Here is a 21899-nt window from a genome sequence, read left to right as displayed (position 1 = left end):
TGCCTTAGCAGTCAACTTACTTTTGCTCATAGGTTTTATGTTCTGACTTTGTGTTATCAGCAAATCTGGCTACAATACACTCTCTTCCCTTCATCTAAATCACTGATATATGGTGTAGATAGCTGTGTCCCCAAAACTGATTCCTGTGGCACCTTGCTAGTTACTGTTAACGTAGACAAGTTGGTGAAGTTAGCAGATAGGTGGCAGATGGAGTTCAGTGCAGAGAAGTGTGAGGTGATGCATTTTAGGTAATGTATTGTATGGCTCAGGAGCTGTGGTCTGATTTGGCAGTCTCTGCCATATTTGCTGCAGAGGAAGACAGTGGGCTGAAAAAATGCTTGATTCACTGGTGTTTTTTATCCCCCTCTGGGCCAACTTCTTAACCAGCTGAGCTTTTCCTTTTTGCTGACCTCTCCAATGTTTATCCAGTCAGCCTCCAGAGCTCAGTAACTGTCTCCAATTTCAAAGACCTCCATTTTCATATCTCACTTGCAGGTGCCCTTGCAGCAGAGATATGGGTATTTAGAAGTTCAGAATGCAGTGGTCATTTCACTGAAGAGAAGGTCGTTGGGCACATGGTGCTCATCCATCCAATGATGGAGGTGAAGCCAGTGCTGACATCGTTGCCTTAGCAATAATTGTTATGTTGATGGAATTATATGCCCCAGAGCTGCTATGCTTGTCCTCCAAGTTCACTATCACCCAAATGCTCTTGTACTTTGTGTCCCTATTAATAAAGTCAAGGATACTGTACGCTTTATTAATTGATCTCTCAATGTGTTGTCACCTTCACTGAACTGTGCATATACACCCCACCATCCTCCGCTCCTGCAATCCAGTTTGAAAGACAGCATAAAATAGAAGGTGTAATTTTATGTTTTTCCCACTAAAATGCATCACCTCACACTTCTCTGCACTGAACTCCATCTGCCACCTATCTGCTAACTTCACCAACTTGTCTACGTTAACAGTAACTAGCAAGGTGCCACAGGAATCAGTTTTGGGGACACAGCTATCTACACCATATATCAGTGATTTAGATGAAGGGAAGAGAGTGTATTGTAGCCAGATTTGCTGATAACACAAAGTCAGAACATAAAACCTATGAGCAAAAGTAAGCCATTTGGCCCCTTGAGCCCGCTCCCCAGTTCAATAAGATCATGGCTGATCCACCTATGGCCTTAACTCCACTTTCACGCCTACCCCCTAAACCCTATGACTCCCCAGTTAATCAAAAATCTACCTACTTCTCCTTAAAAATATTCAAATGACCCAATTCCTAAAGGTGTCTGAAAAAAAAGGGTTCCACAGATTCATGACTCACCGAGAGAAAACAAATTCTCATGTCTGTCTTAAACGGGAAAATCATTTTTTGAAAATTATGCACTCAAGTTCTAGTTTCTCCCACAAGATACATCCTTTCAGAAGAAACACTTTGTTAAGTCCCCTTGTATGTTCCAGTAAGATTGCGACTTTTAATTTTAATTGATAAATGTCCAACCTGTCACCATAAGATAAAACCTCAGGATTAATCTTAGCAATCACCAAACTAAATCCCTACCCATGCTAATATGCAATCCTTTCCACCACGGACTCTTATTTTGCACATCAATCTCTGACGTGGCACTTGTTAAATGTCTTTTTGAAACCCAGATGCACCAATTTCACAGACTCTCCTTTATCCACATTATTCAAATAAGCAGGAATAAGCTCCTTCCACTAGGTATGAAAGCAAGTTAGAAAGAGGACACAAAGAGTGCACTAAATCCTATAGATACGTCAGGTCAGATAATATTAAAAAATTCAAGGTTTGTCACTGTTGTGGTAAGAATAGAAAAGCAGAATATCACCTAAACAAAGAGACATCATAGGATATGGTGTTAGATAGAGCTGAGTGCCCTTATGCACGAGTCACAAGACTGTAGTGTGCAGGTACAGAGAGTAACTAGGAAGGCGAATGGAATGTTGGCCATTATTACATACGGGTTGTAAAATCAAGTAAGGAAGTCTTCCAACAACTGTCACAAGTGTGGGGAGACCTCATTAAGTAAAATTACCAAAATCTTCACAGTGATTAAACAGAAACATATTTCCTTATTTAAGAAGGGATATATTTGAATTGGAAGCGTTTCAAAACAAAAAAATCAAAAAGTTGATTCCTGGGATGAGTGATGGCCTTTTGAAAAACAATTGAGGAGACTGGGCCAATATTTGGGGTTCATAAGAGTAGGAGAGGTCATCTTATTGAAACATATAGATTTTTTAAGGGGCTTGACAGGTTAGATGCTGAGAGGATATTTCCTCATGGGAAAGAATCCAGAGTAGTCTCAGAAGAGTTGAGGGCAAATTTGTTTTCTCAGAAATGTCATTAATCTTCTGAATTCTATACCCCACAGACCAGAGGGGGCTGAGTCATTCAATATATTCAAGGCTGCATTGGACAGATTTTTGATGTAAATAGGTCAAGTTTTTTTTAGTGCTGGGGGCAGGAGTGTGATGTTGAGGCCAAGATTAACCCAAGCCATGATTTTATCGAATGGTGATGCTTATTTGAAAGCCCAAATGGCCTACTCCTGCTCCAATTTCTTATGACTTTAATATGAAACCAAAATTATAAATCTATTTTAGCATTCTTTAGTCTTACTTTAAAAACACTTTATAGCCTACTTATGGTAGATCTTGAATAGATTAAGGTTCACTAATATTTTATTACCAAAAATAAATCCTTTGGATCAAAAGCAACACTGAGGATAGGACCTTCATGACCTCGAATCGTCTTCTGCTGACTGTTGTCCTTGGTCTCAACGATCTTCACCATGAAGTCACTGCAAGAGATAACCATGCAATTACCTACTTTGTACATAACTCGAAGCAATTCAGATCCCACATTAATAAAATATGTTAGTCTTCCTCATTAACAGAAAACAAAACACATATACATGTTATAACTTTAATGTATTGCACTTAAAATCAAAAATACCTTTAATGTTACACGTGTATCCTTTCATCTTTCCCTTTCTAAAAGTTCTAATTAGCAATGTTTAACAATGCTAATGAATACCTAAAATCTGCTACATGTGATCATTTGGAATACTGTAGTATTCTCCAATCTTGCATTACCTGGAACCAGCAGCAACACTGGTTGCAGAAGTATTGAAGACGATGTGGTTCACTTCAGCAGTGAAGCGAGTTAAAATACCATCTGGTAAACCCTCAGGGAAGGAGTGAACTTGAACAATGTTGTTAGCAACAGCTGTAACAAGCATTCCATTCTAAAGGCAGAAATAAAAATATTTTTCAATTATTAATCTCCTTAAATCATAATTGATCATCTAATCTAACAGCTTCATGCATCGAGAGAAAATTATTTTTTATGAAATATTGTAAAAATATTACTCATTCTTAACTTGCAGTTGAAAAGCTAGAACATAGAACATAGAACATTACAGCGCAGTACAGGCCCTTCGGCCCTCAATGTTGCGCCGACCTGTGAAACCAATCTGAAGCCCATCTAACCTAAACTATTCCATTGTCATCCATATGTTTATCCAATGACCATTTAAATGCCCTTAAAGTTGGCGAGTCTACTATTTTTGCAGGCAGGGCATTCCACGCCCTTACTACTCTGAGTAAAGAATATGCATTCATGATAAAACTGAGATTGAATCTTTACTTTTCTAAGTCTATTAGTTTTGTAAAAGCAGATGATACTTCATTTTAGATTTTTACTGTTGTTATTTATTGTATTAGATACACTCCACTGATAATCATTAGACACTACAAAACCATAGGAGCAAGTGGCTTTCAGGTTTTTCACTTGGGGAGGGAGAAGTACAAATTATAAATTGTTTCAACAAACTAATAATTGGATGAAAGTACCCACATTAAATTGTACCACATGCATAAACGTAACATTACAAAATAAATATGATAAGACAAAAATGCAATTATGAAAAATATTCAAGCAACACTGTTTTCATGACAAATTTCGCCTAACCATTTGAATTTTAAGTTTTCAACTTGTGCCATCCTGCAAATCTTTCTGCAATGCTTGCAAGGATTCAAGAATTATTCAGGACATTTTCATTCCTCCACTTTCGAAAACTTACATGACCATTAACAACAATCTCCTGATATTAATATTTTGTAGTTAAATTCAGATCGTGGGTGCATTTCCAGAACTTTTAAAAAATTAATAATGTTGAAAAACTGTCACTGCCAAATGGAACTGGCGACATATTAAAATGAAGGGTGTCTATCCATTATAAATTGCTATATACCAGATCAAGTCAACTTGGGACATACACAATTTGTAACTGTAGAATTATTTGAAAAAGAATCCATAAAAATGCAAAAGGAAACACATACCCGGAGAGCCAGTGAATAAATTTTTTCGCCCACGTTGATTGATTTGGGATCATCATCATCCAGACTTTCCCATATCCTAACATCTCCATCACTGCCACTGGTTACTATAAATCTGGAAGTTCAGGGAGATGAACAAAATGAGACAGCCTGAAGTGTTTGTAAAGACTGCCCGCCCTGATAACGGAAACACTTTTGCCTTTCAAGCCTGAAGCTCGTTGAGCCGTCGTGAAGCAAAACAGGGTGTCATTTCAGTACTGATGGAGTGTCCAAGGTGAGATGAAACATCAAATCACAGATTCTTGGGTGAATGCAAGACATTCCATGGCACTACAGAACTCTCCCAGTGTCAATACTAATATTTATCCCCCACATTGACATCACCAGCAAGACATACTGACTGGCATTCATCCCACTCCTTGTGTGGAGGTTGATTTCTGTGGTCAATTCAAGGACTAGATCTACACCAAATTTATTTATTTAAATTATGTACACTTTGTTATGACCACAAAAGGGGAAGCATGGACAAAATTCACTAAATAACCCCCCAAAAGAATATCAATGAGTTTTCATTTCTTGAGACTTTTACTTTAACACAAATCAGAATTAATACAAACAGTAACTAACAGATAAGTGATACATTTAAAAAGTAAATGCCACTTTTAACAGTTTATACAACAAAGATATATCTTTAAAACAAAAACAACAAGCACATCTAACAGCCAGCAGACATTTGCATCATGCGTATTTCCAAAATTCAGGAACTCGGCATCCAGTGTGTAGAACTGCTCACTTGCACGCCCGATCGATTTGGTCTTCAGGTTGCGCTCAGTGGCTGCCGTAATTCATCCGAGGTCGGTTGTACCCGAACATTATACCCCTAAAGGACCTCCTTATTTCGGTTCATGTCAGCCTTGATGGCACAGATTACCCAGAGACTCATTTATCAGATCCCTTTATTAATAACCATTAAATGTTCCAGTCAACTTCAGCATAACTGAAACACCAGCACTAAAATTATCCAATTGACAGCTTCTCTCTTCTCCCACTGCTGTAGTTCATACTTGTCTGTTGCCTTCTTTTGTCTGCTACTTGACTATGATATGTTGACATCCTTCCTGTTGGCAATGCTTCAAGGTCGATGCTCGCTAGATCACATGGGCCAATATTTCTGATTATGAAGAAAATTGTAATTTCTGAAATATGAATAATACTAAATTTTCTGGCCTGCACTCATCAGGACAGACACACAAAGAGATCAGCAATTTACAACCATAAGAAAAAGGGGTGCTGACTGGTTGACTCTGATTGGTGGAGTCATTGCTACAGATAATGCACTTCTCCAAAGCTTTTGTTTGATTCAAAGGCCACATTGGGCCTGGGCATATTCAATTTGATCGAGAAGGACATGGCCCTATATATCAATATATAGCCCTTCTCGCAAGAGAGAGTGAGCCTGACTGACAATTAGATTTGGTTGTTAATATAATTCTTCACGTAATGGTGATTCCTCTGAGTTTTAGAAGCATGGGTTGGTTGAGTAAAGTCAATATTCTGTCTGTCTGTGTGAACTGTCAAAGGACACGTGGTTTGATATAATCCACCTGTCTTTTGGGCGCACAGCCCCTATGAACATCGCAACACACTAGCAGTAGCTTCAACAACAGACAGTGAACCGACTGCACCCAACCAACTCATGTTTGTAAAACACAAAAGAGTGTTCAAAATTATATGTAATTCTACAATTGGACAGCATTTGCTAAACAATCATGAGTGTTCTAAGAAATACATTAACAACCAATTTAAGATGATCAGTCTGGCTCATAATATGGCTCACTTATGAGAAGATACATTTACTTATACATACAGCCCTGTCCTCTTCAAAGAAGAAGCACATGCCCAGGCATTGCACCTTTTTCAATTGAAGCAAAGCTTAGAAGACAACTCTCCCAGGCAATAACTGTACTTTAAAAATGGTAACATGCCAGTACTAGAATATAGCAATAATCAGTGCTTGGACCCCTAGTGATTAACAATCCACATAAATGACTCTGATGAGGGAATCAAATATAATGTCCTCAAGTTTGCTGATGATACTAGATGGGAAAATAAACTACTAGGAGAATAGAGACAGACAAGAGAGAGAGAGATGTAGACTGTTTAAGTGATCGAACAAGAACATAAAAGTAGATTTCATTAAAATGGTGAGACTAATAAATGTTGCTATGCAGATTGAAAGGGAAAAGATACAGTCTAGGCAATAGAAGGGACTGAAAGGAAAATAGTGCAGTAAATTAAAACCAAGAACTGCAGATGCTGGAAATCTGAAACAGAAATTTCCGGAGAAACTCAGCAGGTCTGGCAGCATCCGTAGAGAAAAAGCAGAGTCAATGCTTTGCGTCCAATAACCCTCTGTTTGATGACATGCTTGGATAATAATCATGTGTAAATTGTTAAATATGATTGGATAGTATAGTCACGTGTACCAACATGGAATGTAAACTATGTAAAAACAAACGGGTAGAGATAGGAGTGAGTAAAGTGTAACATGTTGATTGGAAATTATCTGAAGAAATAGTTGATTCGAAGTTTGTTATCTATAAAACTGGAATAAAACCTTTGTTTCTGTGACACAAATTTGATTTGCACACCATTTTCTTGATGAGCAACTCTTCCAGAACATACATGATTAAACATTTAAAGAAAGAAATGCACACCTCATCTTGTCTAAGAGGAAATAAAGGATAGAACTCACCCTTTCAAGAGATATTTGGGTGTCCTTATATAAAGTTAAATCACAGAGTTAACATACAGTTATAGTAAACATTTAGAAAGGCAAATGAATTGTAGATACTTAAAACAGCTGGAGCAGAGAGTCTGCACTGGAAGCTGTCTTCTATAGTTGGTTTTTGCTTCAATACAGGAGAAGCAGCTAATTGATGAGCATTGCTAAGATTTTCTATCAGTTACAGGATGGCAGGTCAGCTTGACCAAGTGGAGTGTACATTCTGCGATATAATTTGAAGTCATGGACACACCACTTGTGCCAGACAAGCATAAATGCAGGAAGTGTCCCCGGATCACAAGTTATAAACTCTGGGCTCGTCACTGTTGTGCACCTGCAATAGTGGTTAGCATGTTTAGAGAAGTGATTACATTGCAGGTGAAAGTGCACAGGCAGCTAGGGAATGGGTGACTACCTATATGTCTAGCAGATCCGGGCAGTGCAGGAGTTTCTCAAGTCCATTCAGCACACTAAAATGAGTATTTCATGTTTGATGCTGGTGAAAGTGATGATTCATCAGGAAAGAGAAAAGTTGGTGGCATCACAGGCATAAGGACCCCTTAATGCATTTAAACAGGACTCTGAGGAGACCATGTGTGGAGTTTTGTGTACAGTTTTATTTCTTCAGCTTAATGAAAGAATTACTTGCCTTTGAGAGATTGCAACAAAGATTCCAGAGATAAAAGGGCTGATTCCTGAGTTTCCTCAAAGCCTGTCCACATCTATAAGGCACAAGTCAGAAGTGTGATGGAATACTCCCCACTTGCCTGGATGGATGCAGTTCCAACAACACTCAAGTAGTTTTATACCATCCAGGACAAAGCAACCCACTTGATTGGCACTACATCTACAAGTATCTACTCCCTCCACCACTGACGCTCAGTAGCAGCAATGTGTACTATCTACAAGATGCATTGCAGGAATTCACTGAAGATCCATAGAGATCACCTTCCAAACCCACCACCACTGCCATCTAGAAGGACAAGGGCAGTAGATATATAGGAACACCATCATCTTCAAGTTTCCCTCCAAGCCACTCACTATCCTGACTTGAAAATACATCGGCATTCTAACAATGTCGCTGGGGCAAAATCCTGGAATTCCCTCCCTATTGGCATCGTGGGTCAACGACAACAGGTGAACTGCAGCAGTTCAAGAAGGCAGCTCACCACCACCTTGTCAAGGGCAAATGCTAGCCAGCCAACCACACCCATAGTCCACAAGTGAATTAAAAAAAAAACCAAGCAGTCCTATGAGAGATGAAGCAGATTGGGCCTACATTCTCTGCCATTTAGAATAATGATAGGCATTCTCTTTGCAACATATAAAATGCTTATTTGGGCTTGATAAAAGCAATTGTTGAGAGGTTGTATCCTCAGGTGGAACAGTCAAATTACAAGTCATAATTTCAGAATAAATGTCACCCATTTAGTGATGAGGAGAAATTTCTTCATTCAAAGGGTTGTGAATCATTGAAATTCTCTACCCAAGAGATCTAGGGGCTCAGTCATTGAACACCTCCATAGAGGTCTACAGATAAAGTCCTTCAGCACATCAAGACTGTGCCAGTCAAAAATAACCACCTAACTATTCTAATCCTATTTTCCAACACTTGGCCCATAGCCATGTATCCCTTGGCAGAGATTCAAGTCGGTGATCAATAGATTTTTGGGCACTGAGGAAATATAGGAATATGGGAATTAGGCAAGAAAGTGGAATTGATGCAGAAGGTTTTCCATAATCTTAATGCATGGTGCAGCAGACCCAAGGAGTTAACGTTCTGATTTCAATTGAGATACTTGGGAGAAGATAGAAAACGAAGAATTTCCAAGTTACTCTCAACCTCTATGGTTGAGAAAAGGTGTCAAATAACGATGATCTGCTTATCCCCGAGTTATAACTGAACTAAAAAGCTTCATAAAATATCAGTGCAAGTTTAGTTAAAAACAAAAGGAAGAAGACATGGAGTTCAACCAGGCCAGCCTACAACAAGGTACCTTACCTTCCACTTTCATCAAAACAAACACCTGTATATCCATCCGGGTGAGCATACCGCATTGGTTTTCTCTCAACTGGCATCTTGGGTTGCTTTGACCTAATTAAAAGAAAAATAACATTCCAAAGAAGTAATATTTCAGACAGGTTTGTAACTATTGCCACCTTCCATACCACACTATTGATGGGTCTCGTCCAACGACTGTGCATTACCTCCCACTATGTTTGTCAGGGCACTTTACCAGACCCATCTTTCTTAGAGTCATGGAGTCCTATAGCACGGAGACAGTCCCTTCAGCCTAAACTAGTCCATGCCAACCAAAATGTCCATCCACATTAACCCCATCTCCCTACACTTGGCCCATATCCTTTAAACCTTTTCCATCCATGTATTCATGCAAATGCCTTTTAAATGTTGTTAATGTACCTGCCTTAACCACTTCCGCTGGCAGCTCATTCCATATGCATACCACCTCTTATGTAAAAAAAAAGTTGCTCCTCAGGTTCCCATGTATTCTTTCCCCTCTTACCTTAAACCTATCCCCTCTAGTCTTAGACTCCCCTACCTTGGGGAAAATACTTTGGCTATTCATCCTATCCATGCCCCTCATCATTTTGTAAACCTCCATAAGCTCACCCTCACAGTCTCCAATGCTCCAGAGAAAATAGTGGCAGCCTATTCAGCCTCTCCCTATAGTTCAAACACTCCAATCCAGGCAACATCCTTGTAAATCTTTTCTAAACCCTTTTAAGTTTCACAACATCTATCCTGTAGTAGGGAAACCAAAACTGAATGCATTATTCCAAAAGTGGCCTAGCCAATGTCCCATAGTGCTGCAGCATAACATCCCAACTCCCATACTCGATCCACTGACCAGTAAAGGCAAGCATACCAAACGCCTTCTTCACTACCCTGTCTACCTGCAACTTCACTTTCAAGGAAATATGAATCTACACTCCAAAGTCTCTTTATTTGACAACACTCCCCAGGACCAAACCATTAAGGTGTCTAAGTCTTGCCCTGATTTGCGCTACCAAAATGTAGCCCCACGTATTTACCTAAATCAAACTACACCTGCCACTCCTCAGCCCATCTGATCAAGGTCCCAATGTACTCCGAGGTAACTTCCTTTGCTGTCCACTACATCAATAATTTTGGTGTCATCTGCAAGCTTACTAACCATACCTCCAATCTTCACATCCAAATCATTTATATTAATGACAAAAAGCAATGGACCCAGCACTGATCCTTGCAACAAACTGCTGGTCACAGGCCTCCAGTCCAAAATGCAACAGTCCACCACCACCTATCTACTAGTCTCCTACCTTGGAGCCAATTTTGTATCCAAATTGCTAGTTCTCCCTGTATTCAATGTGATCTAACCTTGTTACAGTCTACCATGCAGAACCTTGTCGAACACCTTACTTCAGTCCATTTTGACAACGCCCCCTGATCTGCCTTCATCGATCCTCCTCGTCACTTCTTTGAAAAAACTCAAGTTAGTGAGACACTATTTCCGATGCACAAAGCTATGTAGATTATACGTAATTAGTCCTTGCCTTTCCAAATGTATGTAAATCCTGTCCCTCAGAATCCCCTCCAACAACCTGCCTGCCACTGATGTCAGGCTCACCGGACTATGGTTCCCTGGCTTTTCCTTACCATCCTTCTTAAATAATAGCACCACGTTAGCCAACCTCCAGTCTTCTGGCACTTCACCCATTGATAACAATGATACAAATATATCAGCAAAGGGCCCAGCAATCACTTCCCTAGCTTCCTATATCATTCTAGAGTACACCTGATCAGGTCCCAGGAATTTATCCACCTTTACCCATTTTCCCTCATGCAATTGTATATCACTTCAATGACAGCTGAGGCTCAGCATTTAGCACCAGCACTTCTAAGACAAAAGGTCACGGGCACAAGCCTCACTTCACAGAATTGGGCAAAAAAAAATCTATGCTGACAGTCCAGTGCCGTACTGCAGGAATGTTTCATTCTCAGAGGCACGTCGCTTTGATCAGACTTTAAACCAAGTCTGTCTGTCCTTAATGTCAATGTAAACTATACCATGGCAGCAACAAGAAAATTTCCACTGGTGTCTTGGCAATATTTATCCTTCGAACAATCGCACGAAAAGAGCTCTGATTGTGATCACATTAATTTTGAGCCACTCATCCTACATTACACAATGGTGACTACACTCCAAATAAAAAGTAATCAACTGGATGTGAAGTGCCTCAAGTCATGAAGGGCAGTATATGAAAACAAATCTTGTTTTCATCTTTTCAGCAGTATCATCCCATAACAGCTCTACCCTTAAACTATAGCCCCACATCCAGCCTCCATGAACTAGTTGTTGCCTCTACGCTCCAATGGGCCTTAAGAAAAGTCATAAATAACATTATCTACAAGAATGGTTCAATTTTTCCAGTCTAACTGCCGCCTTCAAGACCATTGACTATTTCGTAATTCCTTAATATTCTTATTAACATAGCAGTACCTGGTCTCTGAATCTCAAATTTAAAAATCTCATCTCTATATTTAACTAACTTTGTGACCTCATATTTCCCCACTTTTCTAATCTCTTCCAACACCATATTTTACCAGTCTTGTATCTTTGGCCTCTTGGTGACCGCCCCCACCATCTCTTCAGCCCCAGCACAGCCAGCTGCACACATTAGCAGTCAATTTTTTTCTCCTTTAAAATCCTCGCAAGATTCACCTCTGTGTATATATTGGAAGTGCGGTAGAGGATGAAAAGTTATGAAATGTGTCTTAGAATGTGAAATTATCCAACCAATTCCATGGTCAGCCACAAGAAAACTGTGGAAATGAAGCCATGTTTTTGAAGCAAAAGGAAAGAAGTACCTTGGTCAACAGCTACAGCAAACGGATAAACGCTGAATCTAATGTGATTTGATTTATTTATTGTCAAGTGTACCTAAACACAGTGAAAAGCTTTGTAAAGAGCAGTACAGGCAGATCAAAGTAAGCAAGGACATACTTAGAGGCGTATAGATTACGTCACGCGGGGCATACACTAGGCAAGATCAACAGCCGGAAAGAAGCTGTTCCTAAACATGTTCAAGGTTCTGTGTCTTCTGCCTGATGAAACAACTGGTAGGAGAGCATTACCAGGGTGCGATGGGTCTCTGATGATGTTGGCAGCCTTTCTGCAGCAACGAGCCGTGTAAATGGCGTCCATGATGGAAGGTTAACTTCTGCGATGGTCAGGGCCGAGTACACAATCTTCTGTGGTTTCTTACAGTTCTGGACAGAGCAGTTGCCATACCAGGCCGTTATGCACCCAGACAGTACGCTTTCTATGGTGCATCGGTAAAGGTTGGTGAGGGTCCTTATGGACAGGCAAATTTCCTGAGCTGCCTGAGGAAGAAGAGGCATTGTTGTGCCTTCTTGGCCTTCACATCTACATGGGAAGGCCAGGATAGGTTGTCAGTTATCGTCACTCCTAGGAACTTGACACTGTTCACCCTCTCAACCTCAGCTCCGTAGAGCTCCTCCATTCTTTCTGACGTCAACAATCAGTTTTGTCAACGTTGAGAGAGGTTGTTCTCACTGCACCACATCACCAAGCCCTCTATCTCCTTTCTGTATTCTGACTCATCCTTGTTAGATATCTGTCCTACCAAGGTGGTGTCGTCAGCAAACTTGTAAATGATGTTCTTTCAGAATTTTGGCACACAGTTATGGGAGTAAAGTAGGGGGCTGAGGACGCGTCCTTGGAGAGTTCCAGTTTTGAGTGTTATTGTGGAGGAGGTGCAGTTGTCTAGCTTTGTTGATTGTGGTCTGTGGATCAGTAAGCTGAGGATCCAAAAGCAGAGGGTGGAGCCTAGACCAAAGGTCTTAGAGTTGAGTGGATGATCATGTTGAAGGTGGAGCTGTAGTCAATTAGCAGGAGTCTGGCATAGGTGTCTTTGTTGAATGTATCCCCAGAACTTCAATTGCCAAAGCTACTGACATTTTCAGAGATTAGTTTGCATCTTATAGTTTGCTGGAGACATTTAGTCAGAGGCTAGAGACCAGATAATGTCCCATAGTTTATATCAGAGAGTCTGAAATATTTTTGAGTAAAAATGGAGTCAAATGTCATCCAACCTTTAATACCGTTATAGATGGTGAATAGGTATTTGCAGAAGGTTTTGCCCAGTGGCAAGGTAGGCAGTAATTTCAACATTTCTCTTTTTCCACAGGCTAGACAATTTCCAGTTTTGTGACAGAATCACCCTACAATCTACAATAGATTGCTGTTTAAATATGCTCCAAGCGAGAGGTTTAGTTTGCTTGAGCCTGACTTCATTAGCAAAGTAAAAGAAAAGCTAGACAAAGTGAAAATGAATCAAGATAAATGAAGAACAAAACTTGCTTCCATCCTGGTCGGAAGGTCGTGATGAAAAGTTACCAAAGCAGTAAAAGGTCTGTAAATGAAGTTGATGTCAACGGTTTAAGTACATTCACATAGCTCATGAAGATTGATAACATACTCTGTCACTGTCATGTGCTCATTTCCTTGAAACAGGAAAAATTACAAAAGAAAAGTATGAAAATGACCCCAAGCTTCAAGTTGTCTGCTACTTCAACACATTATCACGTTCCCACACCAACATTTCTGTTGCATGCCCGCTGAGGTGTTCCAGTCACCACCAGTGCAAGCTGAAAGAACAGCGTCTCACTTCCCACTTGGGGACCCTGTAGCCTCAGTTCAGTATCTTTACAGCCAGATTCTGTCTCCCCATGTTTTTTTACCCACCCCACACCCTGGTACTATCATGACATGGGTTGCTTTCAACATAAGCAACCTATTCTCACCCTTTTTTAGTCCTATTATTACATTCCATACGTGCTTTCAGCACATTCTATCCATTCTCAGCTCTCATTCAGCTTCTCTTCTGACCTGCCCTATCAATAATCCCTTCATCTACCTAGCCCCTTCATCGCTCTCTGGGCTCTGTCAGCAGCTATCCACTCACCTCTCCTCCCCTTCCCCACCACCCTCCAACCTCATATTCAACATAAATACGTTAACTCTGACATTTTTTTTCTTCACCGATGCTGCCAGACCTGCTGAGCTTTCCCAGCAACTTCTGTTTTTGTTCCTGACTTACAGCATCCGCAGTTCTTTCGGGTTTTATTCACCAAACGGTGGACTGTTCAAGAGACCCGAATCACCGCGGTGTTGAACAGTCAGAGAAAAAGAGAGTGAATTGCAGACTCACGGTGGGTAGCGGTGATGGCAGTGCGTCTGTCTCTCTCTGACTGTCATTCAGCCGATGGCGAACAACAACTTCACGTTTCCCGCCAACCGCCAGCTCCCAACACGTCACAGACAATCCCGGATGGGAAAGGAAAAAAAGGAGTAATGAAAAATATAAAAGACGCAGATTGTTAAATTTGCGTTTCGCTTATCATCTCTTTTGACCGAGTCCTAGGGTTGCAAAGGGTTTTCGTTTTTTCTCTCTAACATTAATCCTGGATTAGGGTCAAGGCTCTTGCCCTGACGCAATGTCCGGGTCAGAGAGCACGTGGGGGCCCCGCCGACGTCACTGAAGGGGTGTGGTCACCGCGAGAGCTCCACCGACCGCGAGGGGCCCGTCACCGCCGGCTCGTGCACGCTTGGCAGAGGTAATTGTCAAGACAAATAACTGTCAGTTTGTCAGCGCAGTGTGGATGGAGTGACATGCACATCTGTACCCGCTTCTCAAACCCACCTTACCACCCCGCCACCCTCTTCAAACTTACTCCAGCCTCACACCGCTCTTTGAACTCAACCCAGCTTCACACCCCACCTCAAACCCAGCCCAGCCTGACCCTGCCCCCCACCAAATCCAGCCCAGCCACAACCGCCCGAAAACACAATCCAGCCTCACCTAACTTGGTCGTCCCTGACTAAGCGCTATGTTACTACCAGTTGTATGAATACAGAGTAGAGTCTTCATGTTCTTTTTTCTCATTTCAAAATTGTTGTTACCAGGATAAAATTTTGTTCTAACTCATCCACAAATGAAGAGTAATACACTGTAGTTCTTTCTTGGAGCTGAGTGACTTGTGTTGAGTTGGATCTGTAAAGAAAATATCACGGAACTGGTGCTCCCTAAGTCATTGATATAAATGGACGCTGCCCCTTTTACTTAGAGTCATAGTTGTAGAGTCACACAGCACGGAAACAGACTCTTCGGTCCAACCAGTCCATGCTGACCATAATCCCAAACTGAGCTGGTCCCACTTGCCCATGCTTGGCCCATTATCCCTCCAAACCTTCCTTATTCGTATAGTTATCCAAATGTCTTTTAAACATTGTAACTGTACCTGCATCCACCACTTCCTCTGGAAGCTCATTCCACTCACAAACCACTCATGTCTTTTTTTAAATCTTTCTCCTCCCACCTTAAAAATATGCTCCCTAATCTTGAAATCGGCCAACCTAAGGAAAAGACACCGCCATTCTCTTCTCTATACCCTTTGTCATTTTATAAACCTCTATAAATCAAACCCTCCATTTTTGGCAACATCTTGTTCTTCCCTACTAGTGTAAGTACAAAAACATGTTGAATGCCCACTTCCCAGACTTCATCTTTATGTGGGATTATTGGTATAACTTCATTCACTTTATGTTTCACAAAACTCGAATTTAAGCACTGTGCAAAAATACATCAGGCCTTTATCCGTATCTAACCTAAATGCATAAAAACATAGAATTCACCAGTTTTAAAATCTCCCCACACCCACCCTCATCCCATGTCCAACTCTCCCGCTCATCCCCGCCTCCTTGACTTGACACAACCTGTCCATCTTCTTTCCCACTGACCAATCTCCACTATCCCCTACCTCCATCCACCTATCACCATCCCACCCAACTTCTCCCAGCCCCAAACCCCTCTATTTATTTCCGAGCTCCTTCCCCTTCCCCAGTCCTGATGAAGGATGTAAACCAAAAATGTCAACTTTCCTGCTCCTCTGATGCTGCCTGACCTGCTGTGTTCTTCCAACTCACATGGTATTGACTAAATGTGACTGTCTATCTTAACTATCCAAATGGAAAGGTCAACAGTTCTCCTGTTTCAGCATTGAGATGCCCACGAAATTGCTGAGATTTATTACTCTTCTGACTAATCTAGCATAGCAGATTTGTTTATCAGATCGAAATGCAATCCAAAGTGTGTTCAATCTATACCAGTTTTGAAGCCCTTGAGGTGTTTGATGTTCTTTTCCTTGGTTTCTAGCACGTGTTTGAGTATTATTTAGTTTGTCGTTGAGGATTTTCAGATCATATGCCAAAACGGCCATAAACGGTATAATCACATGACATTTACAGAATTAACAATGAATGCTGAATATATTGTTTTGGATTTACAGGAATAATTGCAGTAATCTTTATTTAAATTACCTAATTAGTTCTTAAAGTCAAAGACATGTTTTGTGGTATGCTTTATTTTATAATATCATACCTTAGAATGTTAAACAATCAATTGAGCAGACATTACAGACAGTTTTTCATATCTGGCATGTTTGTATCAGCACCCATAATGTACGGTGTATGGGAATATTGCAATGTTCTCAACTTGCTGATATGGTTGGTGAAAGCAGTGAAAATGCTATATCTTCTATTTAAAAGGTATGTTTTTAAAAATTGACATCTTATTTGTTTAATATTTTTACAAAATCTATTGCAAAGGAAACTAACTACAAAATAATCATTTCAGTAGCAGTTTTATAAAGTCAATAATCAACTTGTTACAGTTATTGTCCATTGTGGGACATAAGCAGTTTGTGGAGACTTGAATAATGACTGACAGAAACAGATGGGCAGGAGCAAAACGTTTCGGCCCATAAGCATGTTTCACCATTCAGTAATCATGGCTGATCTGCAATCTAACTTCATCTATCAACTTTTACCCCATAATTCTTGATGCCTTTAGCTAACAATAATGTGGCAATCTCTAGTTTAAATTTAACTGTTGATCTGCAGTCATTTCCTATTTGCGACTAGGAGTTCCAAACCTCTATCATGAAGAAGTGATCCTTAATTTAGTTCCCAATTTTTTGACTCTATTCTTCAGTGCTACACTGCTTAACTAACAGATTTGTTTCTTTCTATCTACCTATCTGTTTTCTTCAATATTTCAAAACTTTGACTAATTCACCTCTTAACCATGTAGATTCTTGTAATTTATCCCAAAATGAGTTCACTTGCATGTGACACAGCTAAGCTTACGAGTAGAAATATCCATGAAATACATCTTGGCACTTCACCTAGATTAAGCTTGAGAAATGGGAATATCAACCAAGTGGTGATGTCATAAATGACTGGTCAGTTTAACTTTTCAGGGTTGCTGGTTCAGGCCTTGAGTACATAAAAGTTGCAAATCTTTAAGGTCACTGTTGAGGTGCTTTTATTTCTAAAAGCTGTGAATTACCAGTTGAAATTTTCATCTTCGAGTGGATGGTAATGTGACAGAGTATTTTGCGTTATGTTACAGAATCCATCTGATTTTTGTTCTGGTATTCACCAATTCTATGATCTATCTGCTTTATCTTAAATATCTTTGACCTTCCTGTTATTAACAGCAGCACTGGATATCAAGCACATTATCTTGTCTTACAATCTTCAGACAAAAGCATAGCTAAAATCATTGCATACCTTGAGTGGCATGTTATAAGTGTGAACATTATTCAAGCTGTGATACTTTGTTTTCTGTTATCTATTTATTTTAGTTTTCTTTGGATAATATTTGTTAAAACATCTTATTTTTGATTTATTTATTTAGTGCCAGCTTTGCTTCACTGGTAGCACTATTGTCTTTTAGTCAAAGATCATGGGTTCAAGCCCCACAATAGAAGCTTGCGTACAGAATCTAGTCTGTTGTTTCTCTTAATACAGAGGGAGGGATGCACATTTTATGTCTTTCAGATGAGTCATGAATCCTTTCTGGCAGATGTAAAAGATGGGTGGTAGCATCAGCTTAGATTGTATACTCAACAGTTGCAATTTGTATTAATGTAACATATTAATACAGAAGTATAATCAGACAAAAATTGATGCTAAAGGTTGACTAAAATCTTTTTTCGAGGAGCAACTTTGAGGTGCGAGGTTCAGTGAGGAAATACTCAGATTAAACCTTATACAGCTGAACGTCTAGCAGCTAAGGATCGGACGTTGGCAGAGAGAGATGCATTGAACAGCAGAATTGAAGGAAGACCAAGTTTTTGGAGTTTACTGGGGCTTGCGATTCTAATGGTAGGGAGGAATGAGTTTGTGAAGGGAAAGTTGAATCAAGTTGACCTGAGATCCAGTCATATTTCCACATCATTATTTAAGAATGAAGTTCTCTTTTTTTTTGCAGATGTTTTCATTTGAAGAAGCACAGTGGAATGGTGTGTGCAGCTGCCGGATGAACTAACTCCAATGTAAACCAGAGAAATCATTATGTTATTCAAAGAACAACAGAGATCCTGAATTAACTGAATTGCATGTCAATTTTCAAGTTTCATAGTTCTTTAAAAATATGTCACAACAAAGAGGAGCAGCATCTCAAAACTTGGATGTAAAACCTAAAGTCAACCAAATGAAAAGTGTTGACCGGAGGGACGGTTATACGTGGAGTGGGAAGAAGCATTCACATCCTTCCAAAATGGAGACTACTTTGGACAGAAAAGTGGGGGCTGTTACTGGGATATCATCAACTGCTTCAAGAAGGGAGAGAAAATTGGGCTGTCTTGGACATGAGCCGAATCCTGAAGATTCATGTTCACGCAAGCTCTCCAGTCGGTCACTGAAGCAAAAGATTCAGGATGCAGTAGCTCAGTGTTTTCCTCTTAAGGTCCATAATCATAAAAGCTCCGCTTTAAGTTCTAAAAGTAAAATCCACATTAGTGATCTGCTGGTTGATAATTGTCCATTTCCTAATGGTTCTGACCTGGCTCAAAAATGGCACTTGATTAATTGGCATACCATTCCATTTACTCAAAGCTGTGGAGTCTGGGAAGGCTCCGAGGTGGGATTTGATGAACACGAGTTAGAAGAAGGATCCAAAATGAGTATTGAACTAGAGGCAGACCCTCCAGATGCACAAATTGTCTCACTTGAAGTGATTTCTCAGACTAATACTTTACATAAACAGAACTCAGAATTGGAGCAAAGAACAAATGAATTAGCATGTGAAAATAGCACAACATTTCCTTTGAACGATTCAGACTCTGAAGAGGAGCTGATGGCTCTTTTCACAGATTCTGAAAATCAGAATACTATCAAACTGGATTTTGAGAATAATTGCAGTTGGCTAGCACCCTTTTACAAACGTCATGCCGAGTTTGGCTATATCTACCGCTTAGTTCCAGATCTATTTTGGATCAGTAATAATCCGTGTTACTGGGGTGTAATGGATAGGTATGGAGCTGAGGCTCTTTTAGAAGGTAAACCAGAAGGTACATATTTGCTCAGAGACTCTGCTCAAGAGGACTATCTCTTCTCTGTCAGTTTTAGACGTTACAGCCGCTCTCTCCATGCTAGAATTGAACAGTGGAATCATAACTTCAGCTTTGATGCCCATGATCCTTGTGTTTTTCATGCACCAAGTGTAACTGGCCTTTTGGAACATTATAGGGACCCAAATTCTTGTATGTTCTTTGAACCATTGTTGTCACTTCCATTGAACAGGACTTTTCCATTTTCACTTCAGCGCCTTTGCAGAGCTGTAATTTGCAGCTCTACAACCTATGAAGGAATTGATGCTCTTCCTGTGCCACCACCATTGAAAGCCTACTTGAAGGAATACCATTATAAACAAAAAATAAGAGTGCTGAAGATCAGTACACAACAATGGTGTGGTGGACTGAAAGGGCGATCAGTAAGTTAAGAGCTGCAAGGAAAGTGAGATTCTTAAAGACCACCAGGAACATTTCTACACCATACAGCAAGTTAAATATTTGTCTTAAACAGACATTTTGTTACGTTAGAGTTTTTGTTTGAAGTCTGCTAACTTTCAAACATTATTTTCTACTTTATTTGGGTATTCCAGATTAATTTTCTTCCTTATATTCATCAGTGCAATTAAACCAATACAATTTTTCCAATGGGATGAATCATTTGTGCATGTTATCTGTAGGTTGTGACACTTATTTAACCACAAAGCACTCTTACAATGTGTTGAAGTGGATTTTAAAGACTGAAAGAATTCAGTTCTGAAGCCAAGATCTTTAATATAAAACATTTCACATGTATCTTGCAATTTTATTTGCACTTTTTTGTACTCTTTCAAAGATGTTTGTTAACCTTTAATTTTCTAAGTTATATGAAGCTTTAAGTATGTAACATTAATTGTTGCAATGTGTGTTTTAAAATTAATTTTACATGAGTAAAATCTCAAACAGAAATATTAGTCTTTGACATTTGTATTACATAATGTTACAAATTAAAAGCGTAATGTCAGAGTCCCTAATATTGCCAACAATTCAAATATCCATTATGTACTGAAACTCGAATAGATTTTGCATGACACAACTTGTATCACACTATTTTTTTTAAATGCAGAAAATGCTAGAAACAGATCACAGTTCATTGAGCATCTGTTGAAAAAAAAATCAGGTTGACTTTTGGATACAGACACAATTGTAAAATGGATATCACACGCGTATATTGAAATCCATTTTCGCAGTTTTATCTGTTCACTTAATCTTTTAACATCTTTGTAATTTTATGCTGCTGTCTACTCTATTATAATGCCATCTATCTTTTGTGTCATCAGTAAAATGATTACAGAATGTAACTTTATCCCATCATTAATTAATATGGTAAACAGTTGATAATTACCATAAAAAGAGTCACACAGGTGAACCTTTCGTTTAGATGTAGATTCCCAATTTTTATATCATGTGTTTCAAAACTGTTATAAAGTATACAATTGATGATAGCTGTTTTTTTTTAACACGGCACATTTGTAAGGTACAAGATCTTCCATATATAAATGAATCAAAAACACAGAATGACATCCCCACAATCTTTTGAGTAAGAATAAAGCAGAAGCTGATCACAGAAGTTGTTAGGTAAAATGACAAATATTTGATTCATCAAAGTATTTTAATTGTGCCTGCGTTACTATTCTTCTTCAACCCTAATACCAAAGTGGTACAGGGGACCAAATTGTAAAGGATGGAAATTGGTGATGCAGGAGCAGGTTGTGAAATTCACAAAGCACAGATGGGGGTGGCATAGTGCTTGGGGTAAAAGATTGAAAGAGTATGGGGAGAAAGCAGGAACAGGACACTGAGTTGGATGATCAGCCAAATGGTCTATTCCTGCTACTATTTTCTATGCTTCCAGGTTTCTTAAAAAATGCTTAAAAAAAGCATAATAACTCCAAGTTAGCAACCCTGATTGTTTTACAATATTCAAAAAAATCAACCAGTATTATTGTTCATGTACTATATTCAGTCTTTGTAGCTAATTGAATGATCTTAATCAGTTCTGCATTAACTGTAAACAAAATATGACAGTAATTGTAAAAATGTTTTCAGTAAATATTTAGTTTTCTGCTTCTAGCAATTATAATATACTTCCCAACCACAGAGACCACATGATATTGATTCCTAAAATGTGACCTGAAGGGTAGGTGTCAATGCAGTTGGTAAAATCAGCTATAATCTGGTCTAGAGATAGTAGGAACTGCAGATGCTGGAGAATCCGAGACAACAAGGTGCAGGGCTGGATGAACACAGCAGGCCAAGCAGCATCAT

The 21899-nt window shown here is 39.5% G+C and overlaps 2 protein-coding genes across 2 annotated transcripts in view; one reads left to right on the top strand and one right to left on the bottom strand.

Annotated features, from left to right (window-relative positions):
* The window catches only part of LOC109916308 (WD repeat and HMG-box DNA-binding protein 1), a 242083-nt gene extending 227450 nt beyond the window's left edge, over positions 1-14633 (bottom strand). Inside the window, exons 1-5 of the mRNA XM_048600115.1 lie at positions 14387-14633; positions 9153-9245; positions 4369-4480; positions 3121-3272; positions 2714-2825 (exon numbers count right to left, since the gene is read on the bottom strand). Of these exons, the coding sequence (XP_048456072.1) occupies positions 2714-2825; positions 3121-3272; positions 4369-4480; positions 9153-9245; positions 14387-14433 (516 nt within the window). The 5' untranslated portion in view covers positions 14434-14633. The remainder of the gene's footprint in view (positions 1-2713; positions 2826-3120; positions 3273-4368; positions 4481-9152; positions 9246-14386) is intronic.
* Positions 14634-14670: 37 nt separating this feature from the next.
* LOC109916307 (suppressor of cytokine signaling 4) lies at positions 14671-21422 on the top strand. Its single transcript, XM_020516025.2, has 2 exons — positions 14671-14792; positions 18512-21422. Exon 2 carries the CDS (start codon positions 18674-18676, stop codon positions 20021-20023), a length of 1350 nt encoding a protein of 449 aa, XP_020371614.1. The 5' UTR covers positions 14671-14792; positions 18512-18673; the 3' UTR covers positions 20024-21422.
* Positions 21423-21899: the final 477 nt, after the last annotated feature.

The sequence above is a fragment of the Rhincodon typus genome, chromosome 8, assembly GCF_021869965.1.
Source record: "Rhincodon typus isolate 14 chromosome 8, sRhiTyp1.1, whole genome shotgun sequence".
Classification (NCBI taxonomy): domain Eukaryota; kingdom Metazoa; phylum Chordata; class Chondrichthyes; order Orectolobiformes; family Rhincodontidae; genus Rhincodon; species Rhincodon typus.
Note: the sequence above shows the minus strand (reverse complement) of the source record. Positions and strands in the feature narration are given on the sequence as shown.